The following is a 13,978-nucleotide window of genomic DNA, read 5'->3' as shown; positions in this document are numbered from 1 at the left end:
AAGAAATCAGTAAAATCTGTGTATGCAGGGTCTTACTGTAGTCCACGGGCAGCTTTGCCTCAGGGGGTGTTTCATGGGTTGCAGAATAGCCCTTTCAATTTAACCCCCTTTGTCCACCTTTGCTTTTCCTCTATTGACCTCCCCATAGAGTTTTGGGCAGGGTATTTTCTGATCTCACATGAAATCTGTCCTACCCAGAAGGGTGAGAAGGGAGGGGTGGAGCAACTGGGGAGGCCCTGGGGCCGAGGGCAGCCCAGGACAGAAGGGAAGGATGGGGGATGTGATACACACATATACAGCAATGTCCCTACACCACACCTCCCTGCAGCCCCAGCCCAAATCCCCTACAAACATGAAACTCCCCACACAAGAAAATGTTAAAAAAAAAAAAAAGCTGCAAATGAGTGTTTGTAGGTGCAAAGTTAATAAGGGTCAATATGTGCATCGATTTGATACAAAATCGTGATTTGCCTACGAAGCAGTTGATTTACATATCATTAATACTCAAATGCAAGCCACTGGGCGAATTACAAACACAAACTCGCTTATCGCACAGACAGTCGCGTTTCACAGCGCGGGACACGCTCGGGTCCCACCGAGCCGGGCCGGATTCCTGTCCCTGTCCCATTCCCTGTCCCTGTCCCATTCCCTGTCCCATTCCCATTCCCATTCCCATTCCCTGTCCCATTCCCATTCCCTGTCCCATTCCCATTCCCATTCCCATTCCCATTCCCATTCCCTGTCCCATTCCCATTCCCTGTCCCATTCCCATTCCCATTCCCTGTCCCATTCCCTGTCCCATTCCCTGTCCCTGTCCCATTCCCTGTCCCTGTCCCATTCCCATTCCCATTCCCTGTCCCATTCCCTGTCCCATTCCCTGTCCCATTCCCTGTCCCATTCCCTGTCCCTGTCCCATTCCCATTCCCATTCCCATTCCCATTCCCATTCCCATTCCCATTCCCTGTCCCCTTCCCATTCCCATTTCCTGTCCCTGTCCCATTCCCGTTCCCTGTCCCATTCCCGTTCCCTGTCCCATTCCCATTCCCTTGTCCCCGTCGCTGTTCCCGCTGTCCCCGCAGGTGTCGTTCCCCCTCCCGGTCGCCAGGAGTCGCTGCCGCCGCTCTCAGCCTCACTCCCTAAATTCCGTCTCCCGCCTCTCCACTTCCGGCGCGCCGTGGTGACGTCAATTGTTGTGCGCCGCGGTGACGCGCAGAGCTGTCTGGCGGTGGCCGAGGTGGGAGCAGTGGGAGCAGGGCGGGAACGGCTTGGCACCGGAGCCCCCGCACCGAGCGGGACGAGCCCGCCGCGCCCGGGGGAGCGGGCCCGGGCTCTGACGGCCGCCCTCCCCGCAGCCTTGCCCCGGGTCTCCCGTATGGCGCGGCCCTGAGGGGAAATGACCGACCAGGAGAACAACAACAGCATCTCCAGCAACCCCTTCGCCGCCCTCTTCGGCTCCGTCGCTGCCGCCAAGCATTTCGCCACCGTCCAGAAGCAGCAGCAGCTGCGGCAGCTGACAGGTGGGAAGGTCGAGGCCGGCGCTGGGGCGCGGGCTGGCCCTTGGGGAGGGGGCGAGGCGGCCGCTGGGGCAGGGGCTGTCCCCGGGACCCTGAAGGCGCTGTCGTGCAGGCGAGGAGACGTCCATCAGCCAGGATGACTCCGACAACAGTGTCTCCGAGAGCCTGGACGACTGCGATTACTCGGTGGCCGAGATTAGCCGCTCGTTTCGCTCGCAGCGAGAGCTCTGCGAGCAGCTCAACATCAACCACATGATCCAGAGGATCTTCCTCATCACCTTGGACAACAGTGAGCCCGGGAACCCCCGGTTTGGCGGGGGGTGCAGTACAGGCTGGGGCAGCTCTGTGTGTCGGGTTTGTCTGACACGGGCGGGGGGACAGTGCCCGGTGCAGCAGCTGGGGCTGGCCTAGGGGATGGGCTGTCCCCATCCATGCGGGTGGAACACGCCCCTCTGCCCTTCCCAGGTGACCCCAGCATGAAGAGTGGGAATGGGATCCCGGCACGCTGTGTGTACCTGGAGGAAATGGCTGCAGACCTGGATGACCAGGACTGGCTGGACATGGACAATGTGGAGCAGGTAGGGACGCCTGCCTGGGGCCATCTGCAGACTTTGGCTACCAGCTGGAGTTTGTTTCCTCAGAATGTACATATGATGTATCCCAAATCCTTTTCCAAAAGCTGGCACGAAGCTGCCACTCATTTTGCTGAAAAAGACTATGAGACTTTGGGATAGGAGACTGAGAAAAGTGCAGAATTTGGGGAATCCAGCTCTTCCTCCTGGAGGCTGCAGGAGTTTGCTGCCTTGCAGGTCTGTGTGGGTGGGAAAAGGAAGAAAAAGCAGAGAACTCAGCCAACAATGTCCAAGCATGCGCTCATCTTCATTTGCAGCTATATCAGTTGCTCCTGCTGAGGTTTTCAGTGGAAATGGTATCTGTTGGGGGTACTGTTATTCCATAAGGGACTGGAGGATTTGCTTAGGCCAGAAGCAGCTGAGGATTCTCACTGCAGCACTCTGTTCCTTAATGAGGGATAGAGAGAGCTCTTCCCAGGCAGCAGTCAATTGGCCTGTGTGGTGTGGAGCTCCCTCCTCTGGAGGGATCAGCTCTGTGCTGAGGCTGTGTCACTGTACCCCATCTCAGGCACTGTTCACCCGCCTGCTGCTGCCGGAGCCCGGGAGCCACTTGATCCACATGACGTGTGCTGGCACCCAGAACCTGTCGGCCGAGCGTGACGCCGGGGAGAGGCAGATCCTGCGCTACCTCTACGCCTGCTTCCGCAGGGCACGAGAAGAGGTGGGCGCCGGCTGCCGAGGGGAGGGCAGCTCTGTCACCCAGCTCTGGAGTGACCCAGCTGCAGTTGGAGTGACCAGGGCCCCAACACTGCCCTGCTCTCCTTGCTCAGATAACCAAGGTCCCGGAGAATCTTCTGCCCTTTGCCGTGCGCTGCCGCAACCTGACGGTGTCGAACACTCGCACCGTCCTTCTCACCCCGGAGATCTACGTCAACCAGAACGTGTACGAGCAGCTGGTGGACCTGATGCTGGAGACACTGAGAGGGGCACGTAAGTGCAGCCGGGTTGTGCTGCTGCCTCAGCGCTGCAAGGCTGCCCTGCGCCATTGTGGAGTTGGGTGAAGCTTTGGCTCCCCTTCTGCCAGAAGAGAGGGTTGTATTGGGTCAGTTGGACTGTTGGAGCACTGTGAGTAACAGCCTTGTATCTCCTGCCAGAGTTTGAAGACATGACCGAGTTCCTTGAGGATGTCATAGAAGCCTTAACAACTGACGAGGAGGTGCGGACATTTGGGGAGGTCATGGTTCCCGTGTTTGACATTCTGTTGGGGAGAATTAAAGACCTGGACCTCTGCCAGATCCTGCTGTACACATACCTCGATGTGCTGCTCTACTTCACAAAGCAAAAAGACATAGCAAAGGTGGGTATCTTGGCTTCGGCAGGAGCCTTTTGTAGGGGCACATTTACAAGACCTGGTCTGCAAAGGCCAAACCAACAGTGTGGTGTAACAACACCCGATGTTTGTAGTCACCCCTCCCTTCCTTTCTCATAGCCTGTCACAAACCCATCAGTTTGCTGGAGTTTTTACTGGGATTTTGGACAGCAGTCAGCATGTCCTGGTGTGTTCCCCAGGTTTTTGCAGGCTACATCCAGCCCAAGGATCCCAGCAATGGACAGATGTACCAGAAGACTTTGCTTGGTGCTGTTTTAAATATCTCCTGCTTGTTGAAGACCCCTGGCGTGGTGGAGAACCATGGCTACTTTCTGAATCCATCCCGATCCAGCCCACAGGAAATTAAAGTGCAGGAGTCCAACATCCATCAGGTGGGAGAAGCAGGGCAGTTCTGCTTCCTGCAGTGTTAGTGGCCTCTCATTGCCTGAGGGTTCAGAACATGGTACCAGGGCTTGAGTTCCACCACTGGTTCAGGAATAGCTTGCCTTGCAACTAGGCACAGCCCAAAACTGCTTTGAATTCTTCAGCTGGAAAATTATTTTGCCAGCTGCAACAGTTTTGTCGGCTGCCTTGGGTGGTTGTAACCCAAGTCTTTGTGTCTTATCAAAGTTGCCTGAGCTTTTGGAAAAATAGGGAGAGGTACTGGTGGAATAGACATCAGTAACTTGAGGTGCTACCTGGAGATCATCCACCTCAGGTGTTGCAATCACCAGGAAGTAGTTTTGAGTACCTGTCCAGTAATTAAAACACTAATTGATTCCCAATTGAAAGAGTGACAGACTCATTATTCAAGTAAATTTCTTCCTCAGAGGAATACCGCTAGGAATGTTCCAGTAGGTCAGGAGTGAAACATGAGGATGTGGGATATAAATGCAGGAGTGAACTGGGGTGCAGAGGTCATCCCTGAGAGGGGCTTTCCCACTCAGGGGTTCTTTCAGGCTGTCAAAAATAGACAAAGAATTTTTGATTTACTCCATATGAGAAAAAATTGTCTCAGCTGTGCTTTTGAGGACATACCCAATTGTTATTTGCTGCCAGCCCCAGGATCTGACCTGCTTGTAACACGTGTGTGTGATGGTGATTTACGGGGTGTCCTGAGGAGCAGGACATGGTCTGGAGCTGGAAAGGGTCTAATAGTGGTGATATCAGAGGCAAAAGAACACTGCCCAAGGACTCATTCAGCTGTGTTCTGTTTCCTGTAACAGTTCATGGCCCAGTTCCATGAGAAGATCTACCAGATGCTGAAGAACCTGTTGCAGTTGTCACCAGAGACGAAGCACAGGATTCTCTCCTGGCTGGGAAACTGCCTCCATGCAAATGCAGGCCGCACCAAAATTTGGGCTAACCAGATGCCAGAGATTTTCTTCCAGATGTACGCCTCAGATGCCTTCTTCCTCAACCTGGGGGCTGCCCTCCTGAAGCTGTGCCAGCCCTTCTGCAAACCCAGATCTCCAAAGCTGCTAACCTTTAACCCTACCTACTGTGCCCTGAAGGAGCTGAACGAAGAGGAGAGGAGGAGCAAGAACGTACACATGAAAGGTACACCTAAACATTGGGGACTAAGGGAATGGGAAGGGGGTCCCCACTTTACCCAGTAGCACCCTCTCAGTGGGTGCCATTAGGATTAGGGGAGAATTAGAAGTGTGACTAGAGAGGAGCAAGAGGAGAGCTGAATACAAATAAAATGCTGCCAGCATCACCAGGAACCCTTTTATGTCTGCAGGAGGGACCCTCTCTAGCCATCTCCTCACCAGCACTGCTGGGTGGGACCTGATGCAGAGATGCTTTTCCTTACAGGTTTGGAAAAAGAAACATGTTTGATCCCTGCTCTGAGTGATCAAGAGCCACAGTTTGCGAACAGCTACAACCTGGTGACAGAAAACCTGGTGCTCACACAGTATACCCTGCACTTGGGGTTTCACAGGTACTTGCTTTCAGTTCCCCTGGGGCTGTTTTCCACCCATGTGCAGCCCATGGACACTTCAGTAAATACTCTAAACACAGGGTGGCCAGCTGAGCTGCTGCTTGAACTTCAGCCTGACTGACTGCAGGAAGAAATTTTGCTCATGTTTTTGCTAATCAGGATACACTCAGGCTTTCTCAAATCCCCTTGGGCTTTCTGCAGATGTTTTATCCTAATAAAGGAGTCTTACATGCTCCACGGTATTTATAGATGCCAATAGCCAAGTGCTGGGTATTTGTAGGTTGTTCCATTCCCACCTCTCCTTGGGGCAGGAGCCACTGGCACCTCCCTTCGCTAGTAGAGAGCATCCAGGTGGCAGAGGACCTGGCAACTGGGAGTGACCTAAACACTCTGATAGCTGGGCTGTATGTGAAACAGCAATGTGAGGTAGCTGTCAGCTTCTAGGAGAGGATTTTTCTGGACACCAGAACACTCTGTTTTGCACAGCTTCCCTCTGCAAATTGTTGCTTAGATACTGTGAGGTCATGGCTGATCCAAGCAGAGTCCCCTTCTGGTTTATTCTCTAAATATAGACATTGACAAAAAAAGTTATTATGCAAGTGGCTTGTTGCTGGGAGACTGAAGTGTTACCTTGCAGGCATCTCTGGGACATGTTGGATCCCTGAGCTCAGTTACCCAAGGGAGCTCAGTGCTGCAGAGGGCCGTGCCATGTCCCCAGGCCACTCTGCAGGTGCCATGGTCCTTTCTGAGGGTCTTGTACCCTCCCAGGTGCTGCCAAGCCTTTCCCCAAGGCTTCCCATTGCCCCAGACAGGCTATCCACAGGAAATTATCTGAATCCACCAGCGGAGGAGTCTCCCACCAGCTTCTGCATTGGTGAGGCAGGATGTCTGTCTGTCTGTCTGTCTCCTCAGCCCCTCCTTGCCTCCTTTCCTGAGCAGGTTGCATGACCAGATGGTAAAGATAAACCAAAGCCTTCACCGCCTGCAAGTGGCATGGCGAGAAGCTCAGCAGAGCTCCAGCCCCGCCGCTGACAGCCTCAGGGAGCAGTTTGAGCGCCTCATGACCATCTATCTCTCCACCAAGACGGCGATGACGGAGCCGCAGATGCTGCAGAACTGCCTGAACCTGCAGGTGTCCATGGCAGTGCTGCTGGTGCAGCTGGCTGTGGGGAACGGCGGGACAGAGCCGCAGGAGCTGCGCTTCCCGCTGCCGGCGGTGCAGCACAGCGCGCTGGCCTACGTGCCAGGTGAGCCACGCTCCTGTGGGGCCTGTGCCAGCACCTGCCGTGCAGGAGCACTGGGAGAGCTGCCTGAGCAAGTGCTTCCCTCTCCAGGGCAGGACATGGTGCTACCACTGACATTATGCAGAATATGCTCTCTGAAGAGGATCACTCTTAGAAAATTTGGGGCTGTTTGAGGGGCCATACATAGGGTAGTGAAGTTGCTGACCTTTTAGAAGTCCTACTCATTGGCAAGTGCCAAATTCTACATTAATTTACTATTTTCTCTATGTGTAAACTCTTTCTTCTGGGACCTGCTTCTGAGGGTTGTGTAAGAGTGTGTCATCAGCAGACAGATTGTGGATTCACCCCATAAGTGACCTGACTTCTGGGAGGGAAGAGGGGAAGTGAATCCTGGGTGTTACTCATACCATCAGGCTGGGCATCCTTCTCCATGGCAGGTTCTAATACAGCTTGTTAATTACCAATACTTACTCAGCATCAGGATGGTGAGGGAAGAGTGGATGGGAGGCTGGAAAAAGGCCAAGTGAGCTGCCTGGGGGCGAGCTCAGCTACAATCTGTGTTTGCAGAGTTCTTTGCCGATAATTTGGGCGACTTCTTCATTTTTCTGCGGCGTTTTGCTGATGACATCTTGGAGACTTCTGCTGATTCTCTGGAGCACATCCTTCACTTCGTTACTGTTTTCATGGGTGACGTGGAGAGGTAGGTGCAGTCCTGGTTGCTTGTTGCAGAACACCCGGAGTGACCAAGCAAGTAGAAATTGCAGAGCTGTCTTGAGGCTTGGTCTGTGCAGCTGTGAGCAGGTTGATCTTCTTGGAACAGCTGAAATCTGCCTGCAGGAGGCACAAAGGGAATAAAGGCCTGCTGGGAGGCCACAGGCTTCATGCAGGGTTCAAATGGGATTTGGTGCTTAAATAAGTGTGTTTGGTTGTATGATGCAGAAACCTCATCAGCTACAGCCGTTTTGTACTTGTTAAAGGGAGTTCCTGGGACTGATCTGTTGGGAGTGTCTCTGTGATGTCCACTGAACAGAGAACTTAGTGCTGTCAATCTTCCTGATAAGACATCACCCTGCTTTCTGCATTTCTGCTGTTTGTGCATTTACACTCATGTGTAAAGGCAGTGAGCTCCTTCGCAGCAGCAGCAGCAGATGGAGGTTTCCCCTGGTAGGCAGCTCCCATTGTTCCTGATGTCCCCAGGAGATGGAGGCTGTAGTTCTTCCTGGCAGTTCCCTACAGCATCATCTGGGGCAGACGGTTTGGCAACTGCCCCACAGGTGCAGCAGAGGTATACGGTGACCTCAGTGCTTGGTGCTGGACTGCAGATGCAGCAGGCAAAGCACTTGGATTTGCAGGGTAAAAAGGAAGCAGTAGGAAAACAGCTGGGACAGCTGGTGAGCTCTCTGCTTGAGAGCTCCAGCTGACAAGCAGGCATTGGGCTGTGAGTGGGAGAGCTGCTGTGGAAGCAATGATAGCAGCAGCTTGGTTGTTCCCACACCCTCTGGCCTCTGCCTGAGATTCCACTGTGGCATGGAGTCCGTGCAAGTGAGTGCTGACCCAGGGCTGGCTTTACAGATGGTCTGCAGCAGTCAGGCACTCAGGCATGAATGAGCTCCAATCTGCACCATGGCCTGGATTTGCTTTGTTCTCTCTTGCAGGATGAAAAATCCTCACCTGCGAGCCAAGCTGGCTGAAGTGTTGGAAGCTGTGATGCCTCACTTGGACCAGGCTCAGAGCCCCCTCGTCTCGAGTGTGTTTCATCGCAAGCGAGTGTTCTGCTCTTACCAGCACGCTGGCCACCTGGCCGAGGCACTCATCAAAGTCTTTGTGGATATCGAGTTCACAGGTAAGCGCAGAACAGGAACCGTTGTGTTCCTGTGTAGCACCTGTGGGGGACTGTCCCCTTGAAAGGTTCTTTGCCTTGTGCCCAGGTGACCCACACCAGTTTGAACAGAAATTCAACTACCGCCGTCCCATGTATCCCATCCTGAGGTACATGTGGGACACTGATTCCTACCGGGACAGTATAAAGGTGAGGCGAGGGCTGGGTGTCTGAGTGTGCCATGTGAGTGTGCAGCCCACATGGGGGGCCATGTGAGTCCATGTCCTGCCATGGGGGCTGTGCTGCAGATTCCGCTGTTGTCCCTTTCCTTGCAGGCTCTGGCTGATTATGCCTCAGAGAACCTGGAGGCAATGAATCCCCCTCTCTTCTTGCGCTTCCTTAACCTGCTCATGAACGATGCCATTTTCCTGTTGGATGAAGCCATACAGGTAGGGCTGAGCTCGTATTCCATCAGCATCACATAAACAAGTTCTCGCTTCCTTGGTGTTATACTGATCTCCAGAACGGGGCCAGCTTGCCTGGCCCTGCCTGGTGAGTCTCTGCAGTAGGTACTATGCAGGAAGCAATCCCAAGATAATGTGGTCAATGCCCTTGGAGAAGGGGTGAAGGCAGGAGGAAGGTCTGGGCGTCTGTGGGTTACCCTTCCTTCCTTTAGATTTAGGAGACAGCTCAGAACCATGAGCAAAAGGGGTTTTTGAGATCCAACAGAAGTATGCTGGGAAATCTGCCTGTTGCTAATCTGGATACACTCAGGCTTTAAACAGTCACTGCTGGTTTTGATTCTCAATTCCCCGTAGCCTTTCTGCAAGTGTTTTATCCTAATGAAGGCCTTTTGTCTCCAGGCAGTTCTCTTTTGGGATTAGAAGGGAATTCCAGGTGCCCTTATGTCCCTGGTGTGTGTTGAATGTCTCTCCACTACTTTCAGAGGTGCTGTTGCTGCTAGAAAGGGCTATTTTGGGGAGCTATTGCCTGCCAGAGAACTGATTGCTGGAAGGCCAGAGATAAGATGGGTGATATGGATGTTGCCCGACTAGTTTTGAGCATTTCTGGACCTCCTTGGTGTCGCCACCCACCCAAACACTCCATGTGTTCTGTCTCGCAGTACCTCAGCAAGATCAAAGTTCAGCAGATTGAGAAGGACCGGGGCGAGTGGGACAGCCTGTCCCCGGAGGCTCGGCGCGAGAAGGAGTCCAGCCTGCAGATGTTTGGTCAGCTGGCGCGTTTCCACAACATCATGTCCAATGAAACCATTGGCACTCTGGCTTTCCTGACTTCAGGTAGGGAAAATGGCCTAGAGAAGGGCCCTGCCAGGGAGTGAGCTGGCAGGAACTTGGTTTCAGTGTGGTCAGATCAGGATGGAGTTGCTGTGAATCTGCAAACTGTTGTTTTCCTTTCCAGAAATCAAGTCCCTGTTTGTGCATCCTTTCCTTGCTGAGCGCATCATCTCCATGCTCAACTACTTCCTGCAGCACCTGGTTGGGCCTAAAATGGGAGCTTTGAAGGTGAAGGATTTCAGTGAGTTTGACTTCAAGCCACAGCAGCTCGTGTCTGACATCTGCACCATCTATCTAAACCTTGGGTAGGTGACGAGGGGAGTGAGCCTGTTGGTGACAGGAGCTGTACAGGAGCAGTATTGGTGACACTGGGGAGAAATGCTTAGTTACACTCGAGCTTTTCTTTAGTTCTTTGAGTTCTTTGCTATGGGAATGTGGCTGCTGTGGGGAATGTTTTGCAGCCCTGATAAATGGGGATTTTTAAACCTTTCTCTATGTAACCTGTGGTGCAGGGATGAAGAAAACTTCTGTGCCACAGTCCCCAAGGACGGCCGCTCCTACTCACCGACACTCTTTGCCCAGACCGTGCGGGTTCTGAAGAAAATTAACAAGCCTGGGAACATGATCGTGTCATTTAGTAACCTGGCTGAGAGGATCAAGGTGAGCACTGGAGGGAATTTAACATACAAAAAAAGATGAGCTGGTTCCCTGTGTCCTTTTCCCTCTGTGTATTGCTGCATCTTTGCTGTGGAGCTGGATTTCTGGGAGTGAAGCTTTGTCCAAGGTGCAGGTGGGGCAGCTGGGAGGGTTCCCTGCCTGCACAGACCTGTGAATGCTCCCTGGTTTTTAAAGAACAAGGAGGCAGAGTCCCTCAAACTCACACATGCTCCCTAGTCTCTTGCAGACCGGCAGCAGCAGGAAGAGGAGACATATGCAGATGCCTGTGATGAATTCCTGGATCCAATCATGAGCACTCTGATGTCAGACCCCGTGATCCTGCCCTCCTCCCGTGTCACCGTGGACCGATCGACTATAGCCCGACACCTCCTCAGGTGTGCAGCACAGCCCTCATACCTTGATACTTTTGAGGATCTATTTCACATATACAATGACTTCCTGGCCTCTCTGTTTTTTGTTTTTTTAATCTCTTGCACCAGAAGTATCCAAGTAATCTCCTTGATGTTTTATTTTTCAGTGATCAGACAGATCCTTTCAATCGGAGTCCCCTCACTATGGACCAGATCAGACCAAACACAGAGCTAAAAGAGAAGATCCAGCGATGGCTTGCAGAGAGGAAAAAGCAGAAGGAGGAGGAGCTGGAGGACACACTGAACTAAAAAATAGGATCTCATCTCGAAACCTCCTGTCCTGGGCAAGATCACAGCCATTCAGGGATAATGGCTGGAGCTGCCACCCTAATGATGACCACATTTAGTGCATTGCCACCACCTTTGGAGTCTCTCCTCAGACCTTCCCTGCCAGCCCTTGTTCTCTCTTTTCCTTTCAAGACTCTCTCTTTAATACTAAGACTTTCCACTGCACTACAGCTTTGAGCTTCAGCCTCGGGAGAAGAACCCAGCCTCCTCAAGATGTGGTGCCCTGGCCCTCTATTACCTGCTCCTTGTGTTGGCCACATTCTTTTACAGCAACACCAAAAGCCTCCCTCTGTTCTGTGTTTAAACTGTAACCATCTTTCACTTGGTGAAAGCAATGCCTCCAGCCACTCCCAGAGTGGGATGGGGGGATCAACAGGAGGGGGACGTTTTTCCAACTTGTATGTGCCAGGATTGTAGCAAGGTTTACTTCCCCAATGAGTGTTGGGAATGGCGGGCGTTGGAAATTAAACATAGAGATCATCTTACGGCTGGTGGTGGAGGTCTGGCAGTACCGGGAGCTGTAGAAAAGCTTCTTTGGGCTCGGTGCAGGGAGCGGCGCGGTGTCGGCACCTCGCGGGTCTCGAACCCGCGGCTCCGGCCCCGCCCCGCCCCGCCCCGCTCCGCCCCGCGCACGCGGCCCGGGGTCCTCGCTGCGGGCTGCCCGCGGCGAACGCCGGTTCAGCGAGCGGCGGTGACATTGAGCGCGCAGCGATGGCCAAGGCCGCACAGGGGCTCGTGCAGCGGCTGGTGCAGCGCGGGCCGGAGCTGATCGGGGGTGAGGGACGGCAGCGGGGCCGGAATGGGATGGGCTGAGATGAGGGCAGCGGCAGCGGGCCGGGGGAGCCGAGGGGAGGGGGTGGCGAACGGGGCTGAGGGCAGCGGGGCTGGGCCCGGCGGGCTCCCGCCGCTGGGAAAACACCGTCCGCTCCGCTCCCCCTCCCCACAGCCGCCGTGACCTACTCGAAGCCGCGCTTGGCCACCTTCTGGTACTACGCCAAGGTGGAGCTGGCCCCGCCGACCCCCGCCGAGATCCCCCGCGCCATCGACAGCATGAAGGGCCTGGTCAGGGCCTTCCAGAGCGGCCGCCTGGCGCAGCTCACGGTCAAGGTACCAGCCGGGGCGGGATACGAGGTGCCGAGGGACAGCTCCGGTGAGAGCCTCCTAGCCGCCCGGGAAATGCCCTGCTCCTGCCTTGGGAAGCGGTGGGAGCTATTCTCAGCGGCATATGAAGCTCATGGAATTAAGGAGTCCAGAGTTTAAGGCGTTTTATTTTATTGCCTTTGCTTTAATTCTTGCCTGCCTGGAGCAGGCTGTGATTGTTGCCCTCTGGTCCCGTCGTTTTCTGTCCCAGGGAAGGCACTATCCCTAGGTGGCTGAATGAGCCCAGCCCTCTGGATCAGCTGTGTCATTGGTTGGCCTTGAAATTAGTGTGTTTCCCATATGTAGGCTAAGAAATGGTCCTTGGAAGGGCTGTAAGAAGCCAAGAACAACACCTGACAGTGTACTTAATGTTGTAGAACGTCTCTGTGATGGGACATGCTGAGGGCTGGCCAAACACAGCAAACACTCTGTTCCACTTCTGGGTTTTTGCCTTGAGATCTGCTGGAGGGCATGGATGTGGCAGTGGAAGTGAGGGAGCAGCTGTTGTGGGAGTGAGGATCCATCCAGTGGCTTTTTCCTTTCAGGACGCACTGAGGAATGGGCTGGTGGCCACGGAGGTGCTGATGTGGTTTTACATCGGGGAGATCATCGGCAAGCGCGGCCTCATCGGCTACAACGTGTGAACACTCACCTGCCAGCAGTGCTGGGTCTGTAACGGGGTCTGAGCCAATAAAACTAGGAGCTCATAGCAGCTGTTGTCATCCTTGTGTGGCACTCTCACAGGTGCCAGCCCATCCTGGGGGCAATGGTGGCAGGGATGGCGCCTCAAGAGGAGTCTAAGGGCAGATTCCAAGGGTGCCAGAGCTGCTTTGGTGACACCACTTTTGGTCACCGGAGCTGTGTTTGCTCTGGGACACTCACTGTGCCCCAGCTGTGGCTCCAGGGGAGGTCTGAGAGCCCCAAAATCAAACAGAGGCTGCCAAGGGGAAACATTCAATTTGTTCTTGAATGCACTTCCCATCAGCTAGTGGGAACCAAAACCAAATTCCAGTACTTTTTACATTATCAAAAGCAATTCTCATGGCTTATTCCATAGGGAATGTAGCATGGTTACAAAAGAGCTCTTTTGGTTTGGTGTCTGACTGGTACAGTGGAAGCCTGTGTGCCATCTCAGCTCCCACTGGCCAAAGGTTGAGCTGTCTAGGGTTCTATCACCTTGCTCATTGTCAGCCAGCTCTTGCAGGGTTTTCTACAAAATATGGTGAGTGACCTGTGTTTTGACAATAATAATTTGTAGGAGGTCTCTGAAGCTAGCAGCCTGCTTTTGTTGTCTTAGAAGATTATTTTAGTCAGTATTGCTCCCTGTTGATACTCTTGTTGTCTTGGCTGCTCCTTTGCTCCTCTGGGCATTGTGGTGTGCACAGTGACCCTACAGGCCCCCAGCCCTCAGTGACCCCAGAGTCTCCGGGGTGACTGTTCCAGTAACACATCACTTGCTCCTTTCCCTGCAGCAGAACTGATATTCTCAGCCTGTCATCCAAGCAGGAGGCTCATGTGCTTCTGACATGGAGTGCAGAGGAGCTCACACACTCCAGCTGTGGTAACCAGTAGGTTGTTCCTGGCATGGATGGAAACCTTTTCTTCTCTCTTGTGAAAAATAAGGGTTCCTGCCCCAGCAGCTCTGGGTCACAACTGGTCACAGGTCACTTCCATGCCACAGATGGGAGAACTGAGGCTCAATGA

General features: G+C 53.6%; 2 protein-coding genes across 2 annotated transcripts; both read left to right on the top strand.

Annotated features, from left to right (window-relative positions):
* Positions 1 to 1,146: 1,146 nt before the first annotated feature.
* On the top strand, positions 1,147 to 11,619 carry UBE4A (ubiquitination factor E4A). The gene is made up of 20 exons (XM_056509564.1): positions 1,147 to 1,234; positions 1,353 to 1,517; positions 1,627 to 1,803; positions 1,980 to 2,092; positions 2,655 to 2,807; positions 2,917 to 3,076; positions 3,241 to 3,443; positions 3,656 to 3,847; positions 4,682 to 5,015; positions 5,274 to 5,400; positions 6,340 to 6,647; positions 7,212 to 7,344; positions 8,300 to 8,487; positions 8,573 to 8,673; positions 8,799 to 8,912; positions 9,587 to 9,761; positions 9,883 to 10,063; positions 10,271 to 10,418; positions 10,653 to 10,810; positions 10,954 to 11,619. The coding sequence occupies exons 2-20, from the start codon at positions 1,394 to 1,396 to the stop codon at positions 11,093 to 11,095; spliced, it is 3,231 nt and encodes a 1,076-aa protein (XP_056365539.1). The 5' UTR covers positions 1,147 to 1,234; positions 1,353 to 1,393; the 3' UTR covers positions 11,096 to 11,619.
* Positions 11,620 to 11,751: 132 nt separating this feature from the next.
* Positions 11,752 to 12,983, top strand: ATP5MG (ATP synthase membrane subunit g). Its single transcript, XM_056509565.1, has 3 exons — positions 11,752 to 11,909; positions 12,081 to 12,241; positions 12,820 to 12,983. Exons 1-3 carry the CDS (start codon positions 11,846 to 11,848, stop codon positions 12,916 to 12,918), a joined length of 324 nt encoding a protein of 107 aa, XP_056365540.1. The 5' UTR covers positions 11,752 to 11,845; the 3' UTR covers positions 12,919 to 12,983.
* The last annotated feature ends 995 nt before the right edge of the window (positions 12,984 to 13,978 follow it).

This window comes from Oenanthe melanoleuca, chromosome 24 (genome assembly GCF_029582105.1).
Source record: "Oenanthe melanoleuca isolate GR-GAL-2019-014 chromosome 24, OMel1.0, whole genome shotgun sequence".
Taxonomy (NCBI): domain Eukaryota; kingdom Metazoa; phylum Chordata; class Aves; order Passeriformes; family Muscicapidae; genus Oenanthe; species Oenanthe melanoleuca.
The sequence above is the reverse complement of the archived record's forward strand: the minus strand, read 5'-3'. Positions and strand labels throughout refer to the sequence as shown.

What these genes read in the sequence shown, in the direction of transcription:
- UBE4A (XM_056509564.1), top strand. Translation starts at nt 1,394, where the DNA reads ATGACCGACCAGGAGAACAACAACAGCATCTCCAGCAACCCCTTCGCC. An exon ending in CAAGAACGTACACATGAAAG is followed by an intron (nt 5,016 to 5,273) that starts GTACACCTAAAC and finishes TTTTCCTTACAG; the next exon opens with GTTTGGAAAAAGAAACATGT. An exon ending in TGTGGATATCGAGTTCACAG is followed by an intron (nt 8,488 to 8,572) that starts GTAAGCGCAGAA and finishes CCTTGTGCCCAG; the next exon opens with GTGACCCACACCAGTTTGAA.
- ATP5MG (XM_056509565.1), top strand. Translation starts at nt 11,846, where the DNA reads ATGGCCAAGGCCGCACAGGGGCTCGTGCAGCGGCTGGTGCAGCGCGGG. An exon ending in CGGGCCGGAGCTGATCGGGG is followed by an intron (nt 11,910 to 12,080) that starts GTGAGGGACGGC and finishes CCCTCCCCACAG; the next exon opens with CCGCCGTGACCTACTCGAAG. An exon ending in TGGCGCAGCTCACGGTCAAG is followed by an intron (nt 12,242 to 12,819) that starts GTACCAGCCGGG and finishes TTTTCCTTTCAG; the next exon opens with GACGCACTGAGGAATGGGCT.